Source organism: Patiria miniata, unplaced genomic scaffold, assembly GCF_015706575.1.
Source record: "Patiria miniata isolate m_02_andy unplaced genomic scaffold, ASM1570657v1 HiC_scaffold_1, whole genome shotgun sequence".
NCBI classification, from domain to species: domain Eukaryota; kingdom Metazoa; phylum Echinodermata; class Asteroidea; order Valvatida; family Asterinidae; genus Patiria; species Patiria miniata.
In genome coordinates, this window is record NW_024037047.1 from 31,009,165 (window position 1) to 31,029,473 (window position 20,309).

The 20,309-nt window shown below is 39.8% G+C and overlaps 2 protein-coding genes across 2 annotated transcripts; both read left to right on the forward strand.

The window, feature by feature from the left end:
• The first annotated feature begins 644 nt into the window (after positions 1-644).
• LOC119732726 (ficolin-3-like) lies at positions 645-6,859 on the forward strand. Its single transcript, XM_038206374.1, has 5 exons — positions 645-666; positions 1,935-2,072; positions 4,583-4,755; positions 5,364-5,628; positions 6,579-6,859. The coding sequence occupies exons 1-5, from the start codon at positions 645-647 to the stop codon at positions 6,857-6,859; spliced, it is 879 nt and encodes a 292-aa protein (XP_038062302.1).
• Positions 6,860-13,025: 6,166 nt separating this feature from the next.
• On the forward strand, positions 13,026-17,813 carry LOC119728759. The gene is made up of 3 exons (XM_038201140.1): positions 13,026-13,179; positions 16,052-16,148; positions 16,703-17,813. The coding sequence occupies exons 2-3, from the start codon at positions 16,052-16,054 to the stop codon at positions 17,086-17,088; spliced, it is 483 nt and encodes a 160-aa protein (XP_038057068.1). The 5' UTR covers positions 13,026-13,179; the 3' UTR covers positions 17,089-17,813.
• The last annotated feature ends 2,496 nt before the right edge of the window (positions 17,814-20,309 follow it).

Genomic DNA, 20,309 nt, shown 5'->3' on the forward strand with positions numbered 1-20,309 from the left:
ATAACCAGGAAAGCATGCATCAGCTTCAATTTAGACTTCAGTGTCGCTACAAATTGTAAGGGTTAGATGCCGAGTTGTAATTGAGACAAGTGTCCGATATAGTCACAGAGCAAATCTAGTCTCGATGTGACATGCTATGATTTACTTATCCTTATAATCATCCCGTTCTTAGTACTTGAAAAGTGACTTGTGATTTGACTTTTGATTGACTTGTGATTGACTTGTGATTAGCTCAGCTACGAGAGGTCCATTTCATGGATCTCCCTTGCACTGAAATGTTACTAAGTACCAAAAATATATGCAAAACAAATTACCAGCTAATGTGCCAAGCAAGAATGTTCTACTTTTGCAGTTTCGTTGTAGTATTCTAAATATGATTGCTTTTAAAGAAGTAGAACATCTTCGGTACCAATTACTTTTCCAATCACGTGTGCTTACATGGGAACACTAGTCTTGATATTGAAGAGGGATAATATACTGCACAGATCCATTACAAGGTCTGCTTAATTTGTAGCTATTCAATTTGCATAACTAGGCCTATAGTACAATTCTTTTACTGTTCATAAACAGAAGGGACAAGTCACCTAGTTGTGACTCATATCACTACAAGTATCTCTGAAAACGTTTAAAGTCCATTGCGCAACATGCGGTTAGAGGAGCTCAGGAGTTTGTTATAACTTTGTTGCGTCATGGCCTATTTTTTGCATCTGACGGCTATCTACGCCCTACTGTATTGAGAGACATTAGGAAAGTAATTGGCCAGGGAACCAGACTAATTCAGCAAACTTAGTCAATAAAGTAGTTTTGAAAATGTTGGGTGCCGATTACTTTTACAATCACTCTGCTTACATGGGATCGGAAACACTAGTCTTGATATTCAAGAGGGATAATATAGTGCACAGATCTATAACAAGGTCTGCTTAGGGAACCAGACTAATTCAGCAAACTGAGTCAATATATGGCGCTATTGTCTCTTAAATTAAAATTATATAGCAGGCGAAGAGTATAAACAAGGATGCAGTGATAGAAGAAAATAGCTGCCTGACCGTGCTCCTTTCCTGCGATTCAATTTCAGTACGGTTGGAGTATTTTTGGCAAGAAAATTAATTTCACCGCCGACAAACGTTAAGGCGAACAAAGGCATTTTTAATTTCCGCTTATATTTGGGAACCATTGTGCATGCGATCGTTGTATTCACGACAATGGAAACCAACTGGCCTGATAATTGGAGCATGTACATCATTTATAGTACGTTATTTGTGTTTACTGAAGCGTTTAGAGACTGACCTTTCCCAGTATAATTTGACTCGTAAATTGTTATCTGTTTCGTTTTGCCTTTGTGAGGCCATTTTTAAACAAAATTGGTTTTCCCGGAAACCAATGACGGAGCCACGGGTTGGGGTGAAATGGGGGTGTGAACTCCGCCCCCCGCATTGCGTTTAAATGGTGATATTCTTTGAACGGATTGAGCAATTGCAGTATTGTTTTCATGTTAAAATTGCTTATGAAATTGGCTTGCCAGTCTGGTGCTACATATTTTGTAACAAATGAAATATATTTTTTTTTGGGGTATGGGTTCCGCTTTCTTGTACTTACTTTGTACTTTGGACAGGATGTTACTACTGATAATGCAGTAATCAACAGGTTATGTATCACAATCTGATAATGTCACAATTGACTATACTGTATCACTAACTGGTAACACACAATCAGTCAATCGTTTTAAAAAAACCAATCAAAATGACCGGCCAAAATGAAGCGGGCGGGGACGCTAAACATGTTTTTTTTTTTACTTGGCCTTAGTCGTTGGAATACTGTTGACCAGCATGAGTTTCATATAATGTCTTTTGAGGCATGGATTCTTATCCTCTGAACTTGAATAGCTTGGTAATATTTACACCATTTTTATTGCTTTTTCGCTTTCGACTCACAAGTTTACGCAGGAGTTGTTGAGAGTCAGTTGAGGACTTGTTACTTCGGTCCGCCACCGGAGCCGCTTCCTGGGGAACACTGGATGCAAGCAGCAACTCGAGAAATACGCAAACGATGCCCAGGGACGCAAGTCTCTACTGGTGAGCTTTCTACCTTGTTTTGTTATTCCAATCAATTAAATATGTTTTCCCTTTGAGGAAAATCGTTGTAGCATCGACATATCAGGCCCTCCTAATTACTTCTAAAGTTTTGAATGCCCGGCCTGGAAATCATTGTCTATGTGATGGAAAGTGTGTGGACTTAGATCAAGTTTATTCTCTACGCCATTATTACAATAGTTAGTGCACTGTGTGCGTGACTGTGAAGATTGTTGACCCTTTGCCAGTAGATTTTGCGTGATTGCACAAGGCTATGTAGGTGACTGGGCGGGGCTTAGCGCTCTGCGAGCTGCTGCATGTGCGCGATTGGTTGCCAAAGGCGCGTAGGATAGTGCAGTGCATGGTTTAGTACATGTACATGTACATGTGTGGACATACGTACGGGAGGGCTATACTCACGTGATTACGGTACGGGGGAGTTGAGTTGCGAACTGCAAATAGGCAGGGGGTAAATTTCTTGCGCTGTGCGTTTTTTGGAAAATGTGTACAAAGCTTCAATTACAAGGTTGTCTTAGCTGTACGTTGCTGATACTGGCTTGCATGGTCGATGCGTTTAGCGGGTAGGCTGTACCACTGTATACTGCTGTACATTGTTTATGCAGTTGTACATTGCCTGTCCGGTTGTTCATTGCTGACGTTTCAGCCATGTGGTTGTAACTGGCGATTTTTTAAAGGTTACGTAACACATTATTTTGAATAAAACTACATGTACACAGACATGTTCACACAGGCGGGCGAAATCTTTGAAAATTATTTCTCCCGTTCGGAAGACTGAGTCTTCATGCAAGTGCAACTACATGTATCGGGGTTTATTTCCCTTATAATGATCTGTGCTAAAAATCGTTGTGATATGTTATACCATGGAGGAATAAGGTTATACTTTTCGTTGAAACTAGAAAATGGGCCTGCGTACGTGCAGTTTTGATAATTGTAACACTGGCGTTTGCAATATCTATCAATCTGTTCACGCCTCACGAATATCAATGAAGTTCCTATCCATTATGGTGTGCAGTAGATAATTGCATAAAACCATCCTTTACGAGTTATTAATTGTTAAATATATCCCTTTTTGCCGGCTGCCACTGGTCGATACCGAGACCGACGCGAAATACGCCGATGACGCTAATGGATATGATAATCTACCATACGCTATTGTGCTGCTTGACCGAAATCGGTCAACCGTACCGCCTAACTTAGGCGCTTTGCTGAACAAAGCACTTGGGTTTGGCCGGCAGAAAATCCTCGTCGAAATTTTCCATGGAGATAGTTCAAGGTGTAACACTAGCGTTTGCAACAACAGATTAAGCTGAAATTCGATATATACTTAGATGTTAATGTGTCTAAATACTCGTGAAATAATAACTTGAGTAGATTCCTAGAAATCGATATAAATACATAGATTTGGGGAAGGTTTCGAACGGTTTCTTCCAGACTTGAAGAACAGCTATACAAGTAATCGGTATTGACGTACCATATGGCTGGTTTGGGCGCATGATAGTTATTGCGGTGCATTGCTGACATTGTTGTGCATTTTGGATGATGTTGGGCATTGCTGCTGCGTGCAGTAGGCTTGGCTCATCTCTCCAATAGTTAAGGGCCCAATATATTAACCACGCCTATTAATTCCAATTACTGTACATTTATTGATTATTATAAAATAAATTATGATCATTGTTGATTGAGGTAATAGACAATTCTGTTTCAGGTCTCAGTAGTATGTGTGGGGTAAATGAACCCCCGTTAAGGATCAACTTGAGGATCTGTGAGGATCAAGTTTAGGATCAAGTTGGTTGTGGCGGCGGTGGCGGTGTCTGCGCATGTGCAGACACCGCCACCGCCGCCACCATCCTCTCCTCCTCCTTAGAGGAGCTCCCCAAGTTGCGCGCGCGTGCCCTCCTTCTCGTCGCCGTGGAGGTCCATCCGATTTCTTGTTAGCAATCTAATTATAGATAGAATAAACTCTAAAAAGATTTAATAAAGGCGGCGGCGATGACGTCACTTATCCTATATGACCTCATAGACAATACATATGGACATGAAACGATATATATTTTTACCACAGTGGCCTCATTTTCTGTGCCATGTGTATTCTTTGTTTAATCACTACCGCAAACCTATCTTGTCTTAGTATCTTTCCACCATGCAATTTTAATTGGATTAGAATTACGCATGATCATGTAGTACTCAAATTCCCAAAACAATTAACCAAAGAGAAACCATCGAACCAATTCTTGGTTATGACCGCCAAAACGCACCCCAGGTAGTCCATGTTTTGGTCTGTCTAGAAATCTACAGTTATCACACATTTTCGATAAACTGTATTCAGTAATGTCATTTATGCGGTTTGATACACTGTTTCTTTTTTTTCAAACTGTTATTATGTTGTCAATCTTGTTTTTTTTTACATTAAAAGTGAAAACCTTAAAATTATGAGACCAAAGTTAAAGTGTGTGTGTTTTAAAACGCAATCAATTTCCTTCTGAATGGTTCAGATGACAATAATGGTACCGAAGCTGAAGGCGATGCCGAGACTTTGACAACACCTTCAAGTCCCCGATATGCTTACTGTTCAGACAGAGATGACGATAATGATGGAGATGTGGTCATCATCTACCCAGCGCAGTATCCAGGCGGCTTGTATGTATCCTGCAGTGGAAAGTGGATTGTAAGTAGCTCCAGTTTATTATATTGCTGAATGTGATTCAAAGCTAAAACCGATTGGTTGAAATAACCAATATAATGGTAGGATTGGCGTGTCCTCCCAATCCGATTGGTTGGACACATACCTACCAATTTTTGACTGTTTCAAGCAATATGTTATTTCAACCAATCTGCATTAAGAGTGTACCCTAAATAAGCCAAATGAAGTAGAACTAGCCGGAAAGCCCCCCCCCCCCCAATTTACACTTAATCGTATCAATATTAACATACTACTTCTGTACCAAGTGCCTAGTTTTGAGAAAACGAAAAGAAAAAACCTATCACAATATTTTGGTCTCGGAGTCGTAAAGTGGATTCCGAGTACCCTTTTTAAAGTCACCTTCTGTTATTGTTTTCTTGTGATCCATACCATTTCAGGCGGACTATAGTTTCAAATGGTCAAGCTAGTAAAATCCAAAGTTCCAGATGCCTTTAACACGTTAGTTATTGCAGCGTAAGCCAGCTTCGCCAGGTCAGTATGGGACAGCACACAGTCCTGGCCATTATGGGAAGTGCAGCCGTGCAGGACTTCGTTTTTGTAAAAACTCTTGATCCATTATTGATCTGTTCCAGGTGATTCAGAGGCGTTACGTCGCGGCCGTGAATTTCACCCGTAGCTGGGCCGAGTACCGAGACGGCTTCGGTGATCTTGAGAACTCATTCTGGCTTGGGAACGAGATCGTCCGTCAGCTAACATCAGAGGGGACTTGGGAACTGAAGGTTGCATTGACTTCATTGGATAATCCAGGCTCATGGGCTGCCGTTTATTTGAGAGATTTCCAGATCGTAGGGGATGAGTACCAACTCTTAGCGAGTATAAACCCTTCGTATTCAATGGGTAAGTCTATGCAGCTTAAACCAATCAATACCCGCTCTGCAAAAATGGTACTTAGAGTTAAATATTTTGTGAACAATTAAGCTAAGTGACTCAACACTGAAAAATTGCCTGGGTTAATTTTTCCCAAGAAAGGGTGAAAACTGCAGCTCCCCAAAATTGGGTTGTTCTATAACCAATTGTTAATTTAGAAATTTTGTTAAATTCAACCAAGAAAGTTTTGGTTGAATTTAGAAGAAGTTCTAACCAAAACAACTGGTTATAGAACAACCAAATGTTGGGTAGTTGCAGCTTGCACCCTTTCTTGGGTACAATTACCCCATCCTTTTACATGTTTGAATTTATATGATTGTATTTTTAGTACAAAAGCGTTAAGCAAGTTAGTGCCATCAACTATCAAATGAATAAATAAAATTTAATGACCTACGGGGATAAATAAACAGTTCTATTCTATTTTTGTTCGGACAATAAGGACATTTTACAAGAAAAAAAACCTCTACACGTTTCTTCGCTCTTACTGTTTTCGAGTTTCATCCCCGGAAAATAGATGCCTTTTCGTAGCTGCTACTATTTTTCTAGCAATACAATAGTTATCCACTTTAGGATGAGAAACCGACCGAAAGAAAAAACTCGGCCCTTGCTTAATTTTTATAACATTGTCACTTTAAAAGGGTTTAAATATTTGGTTGGCAGACAATAATTCCGGGGTGAGCTGGTTTCAGCCACAATGCCGGAGTCTTATATATAGGGAATGAAGTGAACAACGCATGCGTGACGTACTTCCACCAGTGACTCTGCTCCACGAGCAGGGTTTGTGGTGGATGACCCGTTGAGCCCCGAGAATGACGTCAGAGCCGGCATCGGGCTGACCCGTGTCGACCCGGTTGAGCTAAATGGACGCACCCAATATGTATCCCAAGACTCAAAGAAGCTCTTTTTCTTACGTTTGCCAGGTCATTCTCTAATTGACGTCCATACAGGCCAGCTGTTCTCAACCTACGATCACGACAATGATGACGATGGGAACGCCAATTGTGCCGCTGAGCTGAAGGGAGGCTGGTGGTTCAAGACTTGTACTGGAGGTGTAGGCACTGAGGATCTCGTGCCGAGTAACCTGAATGGGGAGTATTCCTATCCCGTCAACTACACGGGGCAAGACTACCGCGGTATGAGGTGGGCTAGTGCGTTCGATGGCCGTATGTCTTGCGAGATCTCGATTCATCGCTATCTTTAAGGACGGGTACTTTGTGAAAACTGATCTCGGCAGTAACAGAAAAATCAATCTTGTGAGAAAATCAACTGAAAGACCAATTTAACAGTGGCCCACCCAGGATTTAGTTTTTTTTTTTTGGGGGGGGCCCTTGTTTTTCTTTACAATTTCTTTTTAAAAGTTGATTTTTATTTTTTTTAAATTGCCCAAAAATTTTGGCCGCAGATGTAAACACAGTTATTGTGAAAAACGGGAACTCAAAATAAGCACATTGTATTGCAATGAAATTTCCTGTAATATTTTGCCATGGTATTTGACACGAAACTCTAGAAAATGACAGGAACCGTTGGAGAATGATTGTAATATAACTTAAGGAAATTGCAGTATGAAGGACACTCCGTATTTTATCCTCATGCAACAATTTCTTACAAAAGAGGGCGCGCTACACATACACTGCTGACCACGCTCCGACGTCTGGCCATTCGAGATGTAAACACAGTTATTGTCCAAACGGGAACTCAAGATAAACACATTGTATTGCAATGAAATTTCCTGTAATATTTTGCCATGGTACTTGGCACGAAACTCTAGAAAGTTGACAGGAACCGCCGAAGAATGAATGTAATATAATTTAAGGAAATTGCAGTATGAAGGACACTGCTCACCACGCGCCGACGTCAGGCCATTCGAGATGCAAACACAGTTATTGTGACAATGGGAACTCAAAATATACACATTGTATTGCAATGAAATTTCCCGTAATACTTTGTCATGGTATTTGACACGAAATTCTATAAACTTGACAGGAACCGCCGAAGAATGAATGTAATATAATTGAAGGAAATTGCAGTATGAAGGACACTCCGTATTTTATCGACATGCAACAATTTCTTACAAAAGAGGGCGCGCTACACAAACACTGCTCACTGCGCTCCGACGTACGTCTTGCCGTTCGAGATGTAAACACAGTTATTGAAAATTGACAGGAACCGCCAAAGAATGAATGGAATATATTGAAGGAAATTGACGTGTAAGGGTGCACACCTGTGAATAGGCCTCAATTCATCCGCCGAGCTCATGAATAAAAGTTATACCCTCAAAATATTCTATAATAGAGAGTTCTGAGAGCCATAAAATTGGGGAATTGAAAAAAACATATTGCAATGAATCTCTGGCCCAGACTTAGGACTTCCAATTCTGAGCATTTTGGATGCAATGGAGCTCGAAAGTGGCGCTATTTCGTTCATGTTGTGGAGAAATCGATTTTCAAGATGACTACTTTTCCGCTTTGGGAAAAATAGGGGTTGTCTTTTTTGGGTGGGAATTTCTCTGTTTTGGCTGCAGAAAACAAATGGTATTTTTGTTAAGGGGCGACCTATTTTGAGGTTGGTGGCGACACTTACACCCCTATTAAAGTACTCGAAAACAGGCCACATTCATATCACCAAGACCAAATCGTGGGACTAAAAAAAAAAAAAAAAAAAAAAAAATGACAACCTCTTTTTGGGGGGGGGGGGGAAGGGGTGGCTCAAGCCCCCTGAGGCCCCCCCCGGGTGCACAACTGCAATTTAACATCAATAAAATGTGACTTTAGTATAGTCATGTAATAATCGTATAACGCAAAAAAGAAGTACATGAAAAACTCCTATAGTGATGACCGAGAATTGAGTTGTTTTGTTATACCTCTGACTTGGAATCTTTGGATTTTGATGTACAAATAACGAAAACCAACAACAGTAAACACAAAAATTACGATGAAAGTCGAACGTCAACTCACATGTTGTGTGCTCGAAACAGCTGATCGTCTGCTAGTTGGCTGCTCCCACTCACGTGAGAAAACATGGTGAAAATAGCCTGCGTACCAACGATACAAACGTTTCACACCGTACATGATATCCCACAGGGAGTGTGCCATGACTTTTTTTTTAAACTTAACACTGCCAATTTGCCAATGCAAATACAGTATTCCAGACAGAGATATAACAATGACGAATCGATTAAAAGGTGAATGATAATCCCATAGTTGAAAATGTATACTTATTGCTTGATTGTTCTTATTTGTTTTCTCAGATTTTTGTGAATTTGGTGTTATTGTGGATAGCAAAACTTGTTGTTTCCTTCCTTGTGACCAATCGTTTACAGCATGAACGTGACTTTTGTAATGTATCGTAAAACAATTGGAGACGCAAGTTATTCTTATCAACGTTTTGCCTGGATTGTTGAATTACATTGGCGCACAGTTCTGATAATATCAATCGTTTCTGGTGAAATAATATTCTTTTGGTCGCTGGATAAAGACTGAAACTGTTTTATCATGAAATTTAGATGTAACAAATAAACTCTACTACTCTCCTAAACACATTTACATTTTAATACTTTTATCAGCCAAATATTTAGTTAACATTTCATTGGACGCTGTACGAGGGTCTCGTAGATTATCATTATTGCTTTTGAGTGAGATTAGAGTGTTCACCTGTGATTACTTTTTGAGCTTGATGTTAAGAATTGTAATTATATTATTATTATATTATTGTTTACTATCGTAAATTATACCTTTTGGGAGACACTTTAGCGTCAAAGTTGCACCAGTGGGAGACAGGTGGAATAAGGGAGCCATCTCAATGTCTCCATAATGCCTTAGCTCTTATTTAGAGGCATAATGTTAATGTCGCAAGTGGGCTAGATCGATTGCACGTGGTCCAATTAGTAAAAATACCAAAATTCGTTGGGTAAGATAAGGAAAAGTTGGGATTAGGAATCAGGAAAGTCGGAAAATTTGGATTTTTTTTGTGTAGCTTTGGGAGAATAGGGGGTTTTACCCCCCACCCCGCGCTTTTTTTCAGGAGTGCAAAAATGCCGCCACAAACATAGACGCTGACTGTCCGATAGTTCCCATGTATGTTCGGTGCGTGAGTGAGAACGTGCCCCGGACCCTGATTGTGGGCGTTTATTCAAAACAAGACTCGGCAACTCTAAAATTGATATCGAGATCTTAGAATAGTTTCTTAGAATATACAGCAATCACTTAAGTTGTTAAGCACCCTTCTTTATTTTTTTCAACACTTTTATTACTTCAAACGAAAAAAAAATGCACGAATAACAAATGGTATACTTTATCTTTAATAAACGTCATATGTGACATGGTGAAATATCGACATGAGTAATCTGAAACGTCGACTTTGAGCTCATTTGGGCGCCAACTGTAGGTAACCATAGTTCGACTATTTTTTGCTCAAAAATGTTCTGCAAACACTGTTTACAAACTTTTAAGATGTCATATTTGCCGAGTTTTAATTGTTCAAAATTGTTCATCTGAACTGAATAAATGTGTTTTGACAAGAAGATAAAGACTTCTACAATTTTGGAAAATTTATCTAAAACTTGAAAGTCCAACTAAAAAACCCTGTCAGCACCTTAAATTCTAGATGTCTCTCTTCTAAAGACAGCAGAAAGAATTGACAGTCGAAACAGACAGTTACAAGTGGCTGCAAAAAAAATTGCAAAGATGAAATTATAACTTGAAACAAAACACCTAATGCAAACATGGCGTGTCTGGACAAAGTCAACAGATGGCCGTGCAGAAACGTTAATTCTCTGTATAGCGGCTTTGAAGTGATCCTGTTACTTTGCAAAATGATATTGTTACGTTACAAATCAATTATCATATTGTCATGTCACGCAACTCAGTAACTTTCAACTGATGGAACAGCTGCGACCATATTTTGTGTCCCTTATAGAGGTTTAATTACTTTCAAATGCGAACATATGTTTTACTGTTGTCTGACTTGAAATACCTCTTGTAATTTTGTTTATATTTTCATAATAAGGCCAATCAATTTTTTTTTCAATATATTTCCAGTGGATTCGATGACACATCTAGAAGAATAAGAAAGGCGAACAGTTTTGTTTGTATTTTGTTGATGTTGATACACAGTATGGCTAATTTTTGTACAGTTTCTTCATTACCGTTATCTAAAACGGGATCTATATACCCGATATTCCCCATACCGATGTTCCCCTCTACATCGGGTAGACCCGATGAAGGTGTATATGCTGTTGGTGAATTTAATGCATCGTGACACGCCCACGTACATTTTGTGTTACAAAATTGGTCCTATACTGGCAATAGTGGCAACAGCGGCAAAACATTGGCTGAACATTAACATTGGCTGACTCTTGCCAATGTTCATTCAATGTCATGTTGATATTATTGCCAATAATAGGACCAATATTGTGTCAATGAGCAAAACGTACGTGGCTCAACATTGGGTAATTTTGGGCAAATATTGACCTTGTTCATTTCAAGATGGGCCCACTTTTTTTTTCAAGATCATTAAACCCAATATTGGCCCTATGTGTCCGTGTTGGCTGTGTTGGGGCTGGAACTTTTAATAGCAAGTTTGTGTTTTCGCTATAGCTCTTGACATGAGATTAAAAAAAAGATGGTTAAAAACACTGTTATATAATTTTACCCAACATTGGTTTGACATTACCTTATTTGGGTAAAACTTGTCCAACTATTGGGAAGAATCTGCCCTTAACCTATTGATATGTTGACCGACGTAAGTCTACATATCTACCCATTTTGCCCAACATTTTTACAGTGTATTGAAATAAAATGATTCATTGTGGTATACTTGATTTATTTGAGTCGTGTATGCCCTATAATGCGTATTATTATTTTAAACAACACAAAGTACAACCCCTCGAAGTAATGAGAACGATCTTCCGTGGCGGCCTAGAATACGCTCTAGAATCTGAACCAATCCGAGTGCTCGCATTCGGAATTCGCTAGCGATTCAAAATACTCCCATATGTTGCGTACAAAACTGAAAACGTATTCGCCAAGTCGGTAATTTTATCGGAAATAGTCAGCATCATTTTGGTCTGGGAATCAGACTACACACAGTCCTCAATAGCGCCATGCGGACCATCTCGGAGCGCCTTCGTGCCAAAGCAGGTATCGCCCTAACCTCGTCCCCAGTGCTTACTTTATTTCCAACCGCGTTTCCAATAGTAAACCCTGGATAGGAAACTTTCTTCCTGTATCCCGATTGGATACCGCAATTGGCTAGTAATTGATTTGTATCGTGTACTTGGTGCATCTTGTTCACAACGTGCAGGACGTGTTTTCGCGATCATTCGTCCACGCCTTCTCGAAAATACTAATTTCCTTTCCAATTTGCTCATATTAATATGAAATATGATACTGCATGTTGTCTCGATAAGATCGTAACAGTTTGATTTCAAAAATCGTGTTTTCGTAACTCAAGCCGTGCTCGCGCTGCTACGAATTGACTCTGTTTTTACCCCAGACACCGCATACAAAAACAAACGCTAATGTGTAACGCATATCCAGGCACCAGACTGTTCCTAAAATGCATACGTGTGCAAAAATCTTGCACATGCAAATGATCCAATACCAGGGTGAGAGAGCAGGTAGTGGTGGGCGCGTACTGCTCGACACCCTGGGGACGAGGTTGGTATCGCCCCAGCTAGCTTCCTGCGAGAAGCCGCTACGCTGGCCCTCTCCCGAAAGGCCCAGGCAAGGGACCCCCACCTCCTCCATGAGATTGCCACGGGGAGGCCACGACGTGCGCGCGACGTGCCTCACTTTCCACATAACCGTGAAAAAGGTCCGGCTCGCCTTGTAAGAATTTGTCTAAGGGTAATATTGTATTCCTCCTTACCTCCTGAACTCCTTCACTGTTTAAAAAATGCCCCTTCCATCCCAAAACTGACATGACTGACATACAATTATGTGGCTATGCATATAATTAACTTATCGCGGTAGAATCGCGTCAACGCAGCTTGTGAAATATTGTCCAATTACATGATACACAAATGGACGCGGAACGCCGAAAATCTGATACAAACAAAACTGAATGTACAAAAACTCCCCAGGGCTGTCTAAGGGGCGTGGCTAACACGCAAACGGCGATAGACCAATTACGATACACGAGTCCACCACAGAGGGATTTAATAAAATATTGCTGTAGGAGAAGATGCGTATCCGTTTCATTTGATCATTGCGAATGGCAATTTGCCTGTTATACATTTGGATATTCAAATGACTCTCACGAATGTGTCTTTGCTGATTGGTTAGAAATTCTCTGCCGAAAGGTTAATATTGTTCAGAACAAAATAAGGCACTGGTATCACCGGCAACAAATAAATGTGGTTGTTAAAAAGCAATTAAATTGTGCTGGCTCGTCACTGTTGGTTCTTCTAAAGTAGCGATATCACTACAACTCCATATCGTCCAGTTTAGAGCGATCGCTACCTGCAGCAACACAGTCTGTACAATCAGTCAAGAAATCTCTCAAGACAATTATCCTACAAAGGTATGTTTATGGGATTTCTTTTATCTGACGTTCGCATTTCGTTTTGTAAAGGATGACAACCATGAGATTTATGCACCATCCTGTCTGAAATGAACAGCAAGTATATTCCAATATTGATTGTCATAAACATTATTATTATTGGACCTGTTAAACAGTATGAATAAAAAAGCAAACAAGATATAACAGACGGCCGGACGTAGAATATGCAACCAACGTAAATAATAAAGGTATGGTTTGAAAGATATCCTTTTTCACTTTCAAATGAGACATCAAACGTCCACATTTGATAAATTTTGACGGAGTTATGAGCAATTTTCCAAGAGAGGTCAAATGGACAATGTGACCAAGTTTTCAATTTTAGGCGTTGGGACAAAGGTAGCCTCATTGTCTCTGTGTGGATGATTGCCTTGTTTACGAAAATGCTGTTAAGCTAGTAAATACAATTCTAAACACTTACTAGCTATCACCTCATGCTAAAATATTTAGCATGTAAACATGTTTACAAACTGATAACATGAAAGTGTTAAGAATTGTGTTTACTCGCTTAACACATTTTTTTGTAGGCCAGGCAATTACCCCCACATTATGCAATTAGGCTCCCTTTGTCCCAATACCTAAAACTGGAAACTTTGTGCCATGGTCAATTTGACCTCTCTTGCAAATGTATTCATAACTCTGTCAAAAATTATCAGATTTGGACGTTAGATGTCTCATTTTCAAGTGGAAAGGCTCATCATTCAAACATACCTATATTTTTTGTGTTGGTTACACGTTCTACGTCTGGCATTCCGTTATAATTTGTTTGCCTTTTTTTATACACCATGTAATACGAAATACTACGCTGTACAAAGTACGAAAGCAATTTGGGAGATACAGAAGAACGATACTTGTGTTTTATAACCATTGCTTGTGAGAGCTCGTACATCTGATTGTGTCTCTTCCAGCTCAAGAGAGTGACAGTTTCTTTTAGAGAACTCAGTTATTTTTTATGCCCCGCGGCGAAGCCGAAGGGGCATACTGTTTCCGCCTTGTCCTTCCGTGGGTGGGTGGGTGTGTGGGTGGGTGTGTGGGTGTTCCTGCATGGCATTACGCCTGAGGACAGACAACAAAAGGAGCACAAAGGGGCCATTGATCCTCGAAGGAAGGTGCCTATTGTCCTCGAACGCAGGTTTGTGTGCTTAGTCTATGGGAGAGTGTTATATTACAGGGACAAAGGAAAACACAAAGCCAATCCTCGGAAGCATAGCAAAAAACGACGGTGTGGGTGGGTGGGGTGAGCTTGTCTTACATACGCAGTGTGGACTTCCGAACAAAAGACGTCCACATAATGTAGGTAGCAGCGACGAAGTGTGGACTTGCCCACGTCCACACAGTGTTTCCCCATTTCTGGAAAACAGGTTTAGAGGCATTTTTGGGTTAGGTTTATCTGTAGCAGAATGAAGAGAAACACTAAAGGGAATCATTGAAAAAAAATTGGGTTGTAAGAGTTTTCACAGTTTGAGAAAAATGAGTTTTTCCACTGGTGTTCCTTAACTACACGAAAAGAAAGGAAAGTCCACACTAGGTATGTGAAACAAGTCTGTGTGTGGGTGTGTGTGTGTGTGTGTCCGGACAAATCTTGTCAGCGCGATAACTTGAGAAATACTTAACATATGAACTTCAAATTTGGTTTGTGGATTGTTCTAGGTAATCCTAAGAAGCCTTTTGCATTTGGGGCCAAAAGGCCAAAGGTCAAGTTCACAGTGGCTAAAACAATAGAAATCTTGTCAGCGCGATAACTTGAGAAATACTTAACATATGAACTTCAAATTTGGTTTGTGGATTGTTTTTGGTAATCCTAAGAAGCCTTTTGCATTTGGGGCCAAAAGGCCAAAGGTCAAGTTCACAGTGGCTAAAACAATAGAAATCTTGTCAGCGCGATAACTTGAGAAATAATTAACATATGAACTTCAAATTTGGTTTGTGGATTGTTCTTGGTAATCCTAAGAAGCCTTTTGCATTTGGGGCCAAAAGGCCAAAGGTCAAGTTCACAGTGGCTAAAACAATAGAAATCTTGTCAGCGCGATAACTTGAGAAATACTTTACATGTGAACTTCAAATTTGGTTTGTGGATTGTTTTGGGCAATCCTAAGAAGCCTTTTGCATTTGGGGCCAAAAGGCCGAAGGTCAAGTTCACAGTGGCTAAAACAATAGAAATCTTGTCAGCGCGATAACTTGAGAAATACTTTACATGTGAACTTCAAATTTGGTTTGTGGATTGTTCTTGGCAATCCTAAGAAGCCTATTGCATTCGGGGCCAAAAGGTCAAGGGTCAAGTTCACAGTGGCTAAAACAATAGAAATCTTGTCAGCGCGATAACTTGAGAAATACTTAACATATGAACTTCAAATTTGGTTTGTGGATTGTTCTTGGTAATCCTAAGAAGCCTGTTGAATTTGGGGCCAAAAGGTCAAGGGTCAAGTTCACAGTGGCTAAAACAATAGAAATCATGTATTTATTCTGAGATTATGGGGATTAGGGATTAATTCATATAAAACCTACAGAAGACACTAATGCTGTCAATGAATGTTCCATGTGACCAAGGTACATGTAAGTTGATGTTAAAAGAGTGGTGTTATGTCATGGGAACTGTCACCGTTGCGGGGCATTTGTGTTTGTAAACACACCTGACTTGTTTTCTTCTGAAATCAATGTGCGTCGAAGTGGCACGGTGTACAGGACTGAGCTATCTCGTGTTAGGGGCATGCCTTCCTTAACTACGTCGCTGCTAGCGCAAAATTGCCCTGTAAATTATTTTCTTGACATCATCTCTAAATAAAATAGCTATTAACAATGTTTACAATTTTGTTAAATGGTGTTTTGTTCTGTCCAGATGAAAACATTCGTCGCGTGCCTGGTTATCTGCTCTTTGAGTTTCTTAGCGATCAGTGCTTTAGAGCTACCGACATGCCCGGCGTCGTCGAACTCTGGTAAGTTGGCCTAATCATCTAGGCATTATGAACAACATGGCATTTGCTATTTTCTCGTAGAGACATCAAATATCACAGAGTACCGGGGGATTGTCTGCTCAGTTTTGAAATAGCCACACACAATTGAAGCCTGTCTCAATGCATTTTTTTTGTAAGTACATAATTATTACACAATTGTTATTCGTGTATAGGGCAATGGTCGCTTGGAAATCACGTACACAGAAAAAAAATTTAATATTGAAATTCGAAAAAAATAAATACAAACTTCGCTATATCGTTGCAAATACGACATTAGCAAATTTGCAATTTGATACTTAACACATTTGCAACATCACACATATTCCCAGACTTTTGTGACGTTTAACGTTCCTTTACATTGCTGATTATTTTGGTAGACGTAAAACAATAGCTAAGAAATGATAAGCAGCTGCGCTGCCAGACAATTGCAGCTTAGTTGAATATTGAGCGTCTGAGAGATGACAAGACCATTGAAAGGCTGGGATGAAACTCGGAGTGAACTTCTACTGATTAATCAATTATTTTCTGATCCACAGGTGCTTCTGTTTGCCGAACATCTGCTGTGTACACTAGTGCCTGTCTGGATGGTGCCAGGGAGGCCTGTAAGGAGTATGGTTACCGTCTGTGCAGTTTGGAGGACCTCGCGGCTGCCTACGACAGTGGAGTCAGGAGTACACACTGGGGTCTGTTGGACGTCAGTCACAGAGATGCACAGATACATAAATGTGAGATTCCTCCGTTTTCTCGTTACGAGGGTGACGAATGCTTTGTGAAAGTAGGGCCTGAAGACACGTGGCACATTGCTAACACCCCACGACCTGCCACCAATGAACATGCTTTTTGTTGTAAGAATGATAAGAATGATAAGAATGATTCTTCTACTGCTACATACCAAGTAAAGATTACAATAGAAAAAATCTAAAAAGGTGTCAAAAGCGCGGCTACGCATCCTTTAATAAAACATAGCAATCTTGGATGTGCACGCTTTTCCCCACAGGGACACGCACGAGCAGACTAGAAAAACACACCTTGGTTTACGAATTTCAAAAATACATGGTTCAGTTCCCCCCCGTACCTTCATGGAGTATACTGTCGTAAATGTGATACAGGTGTATGGCTGTTGATTTATATAATGCACCACGAGATGGGCGATGCAAGCGACAATTTATAATAACTTGTTTTTTGGAAACTGTGCTGATTATATTGGTGTATTTCAATTGCAAATTGCATTCACTGAAAAAAGTTGTTAATCTACACTACCAGAGTACTTTCTCACATAGCTCAATTAAGCTTTTATTTGCAAATCGTTGTTTTAAAGTACATATAGTTCAAATGGTGGTGACTAAGCTAGATCACTCTACCATTGTTTAAACAAATAATTGGAAGTGATTCTTATTTTGAATTAATTATTGTTTCCTTTAATGACAATAAGTGCACGCACGAAATATTGATGGCGACTTTTGTATCATTATTTTCTTTTGCAAATTTTCGTTCATTCATGGAGGTGGGAAAACGTCCGTGTTTCATTGTGTATACTAACAGATTCATCAGTTCGTAGAACGGTAAATGATCAGTGGTATACAGATGAAGTCTGTGATCTTGTTTCATTAAAATTAACCAGACCTGGAAATGGAGTGTGCAATAGAATGTAATTTTCCCGCTGTAATTTTTAGAAAATGGAGCGAGCAACATATTTTACAAAATATTTGTGTTTTCTAATTCGGACTCTTTCTTTTCCACTCGCCCAGTACTAATATATGCTTACGGTGAGAAAAAACATGTATATTGTTTGCTAGGGTGTTGTTTAAATCGTATTTAACACAAAGAACCCTGTGTCTTAATCCTGATTATAAGTACTTGACACCTTTGCAAAGCCTGGATCATTGAAGAGAATTGCCACCCAAACCAAATTAAGCCAGACCAAACCAGAACCGACCAGACAAAACCAGACCAGACCTGGCCTGACCTGACCGGACCAGACCATACTAGACCAAACAAATCAAACCAAACCAAACCAAAAACAAACATACAAAACACGACAAAAAGGTATGTTTAATTATCATTGTTATTTAATACTCCTATTTACCCGTTTTGTTTGTTTAATCAGCTTTTTCCATGCCAGTATTGCAGTTTTACTGCTATTGATGCCACCTTCTTAAAATAAAGTTTCAAAACTTATGACAAAATATCTCGTGAGCTCATGTGGTAAGGAGATGGAATTCCTACCGTCGCACGAAAATGCAACTAGAAATGTTATAGATCGCGTGAGGCCACGCCTATGCAATGTAACATTTTTAATGTAATCCTTGAAAATGCACCTTTTTGCAGGTTGAACTTTTTTTCAATATTCGTTTTGCCATTGTTTTGGGTATTTCGTTGCCTCTTTGGTTTTATGCTTATTCAATTTCCATATTCATGAGCAAAATTGGGACGTCATTTTAAGTAGAAACCTCAATGTTACAGCTATTTCAGCACCAAGGGATGCCAGAATTTTGAATATGTTTCTGTCGTGAATCTTTTTCTTTGACGATACCTTGCTACTTCACTACATCACGGCAATACAGCAAGAACATGTTTTTGGCAAGTGTTTCCAGAAACCTCTTAACTAAACTGGGTCTTCCTCAAAAAAATAATATCATCACAGCATCAGCGCCCTCAGTTATCAGGAAAAGCATGGAACACTTGTTTAAAGAAGTGCACATAATTATATACTACAAAATAACCAAACAGGGATGTCAAATTGTTTGCATACATTTAGCAGATCTTTCAACGTGGGCGAATTTCGCAGCGAACGTTTCATGACGTCAAATTCGCATTCGCATTAAGTATGAACCGGGCTATATTCGTATGTTCGGTGCGTGACATTGCGTAGACCTGCAATCGGCTGAGTGAGAACGTGTCCCAGACCCTGATTGTGGGCGCATATTCAAAACATGACTCGGCAACTCTAAAATTGATATCAAGATCTTAGAATTTTTTTCTCAGAATATACAGCATTCACTAAAGTTGTTAAGCACCCTTCTTTATTTTTCAACACTTTTATTACTTCAAACGAAAAAAAAATTCACATATAACAAATGGTATACTTTATCTTTAATAAACGTCGCATGTGACATGGTGAAATATCGACATGAGTAAAAAAAACCGTCGACTTTGAGCTCATTCGGGCGCCAACTTTAGGTAACCATAGTTCGACTATTTTTTTCGCTCAAACGAATGATGGTTCGACTACTCTATCGACTACTTGGAGCCGAAGTATGGGCACAGTTGCATCGCTGGTTACCAATAGCTGGGGGCATCATAAACAACAACGGGGAGTCAGGACTTATTAGCATCATTAGACTAAAGTGATGTTAAGAAGTGCGTAGGTAAAGAAGGTTAATGCGGTACCTGCTGCTATGTACATCAGATTCGAACCAGCCAAGCGATCCCGTTAGCTTTGTGGTCGAGTGGTAAGACGTCGGCACTAGAAAGCAGGAGGTCGTGGGTTTGAGTCCCACCCGAGTGATTTTGTCCAACTTTCACCCTGGAGGTAACACACTGAGTATACAGTGTTTATACGTCTGTGAAGAGCAAAAACTTAATTTGATCATTTAACTAGCGCGTGCTATTAGTATAGTGCGCAGGTGTTCATCACGTCACAAACCAAACCCCGACCGTCAAATGGTACAGGACACTTTTACCAAGTTAAAAAAGGAAAGATTCAAGTTTGTATACAAATTAAAATATAGTGCTTTCTTCACTAGGGTTGGCTACAAAAAGTGACCAACTGTTTGTTTCAAGGGCAATTTAAATCCAGGTTGTCGAGACTAACAGTATCATGTGTTGACAAATGTTAGCGGTTAGGATTACATCATGGGGTGTACAACGTGGTTTACACATGGCGCTATTAATCAGGGCCCAATCTCTGCTAAGCACACGATTTTCTGCTGGCATAGTTTCCATTATAGTTTTTTTATGCAGACTGTATTAGCACTTGAAACAGCAAAAACACACTTGGCACCAGGGGATACAGTTGCTTAAATCAAAGTAGCCTTGAGGCAAGACGTTGTTTGAGATACGCAATTACCCGCCTCAGGGATAACCCGCCACCACGAAAGGGCGTTATCACGACGAACCACTATCAACCACTTCTTCTTTCGT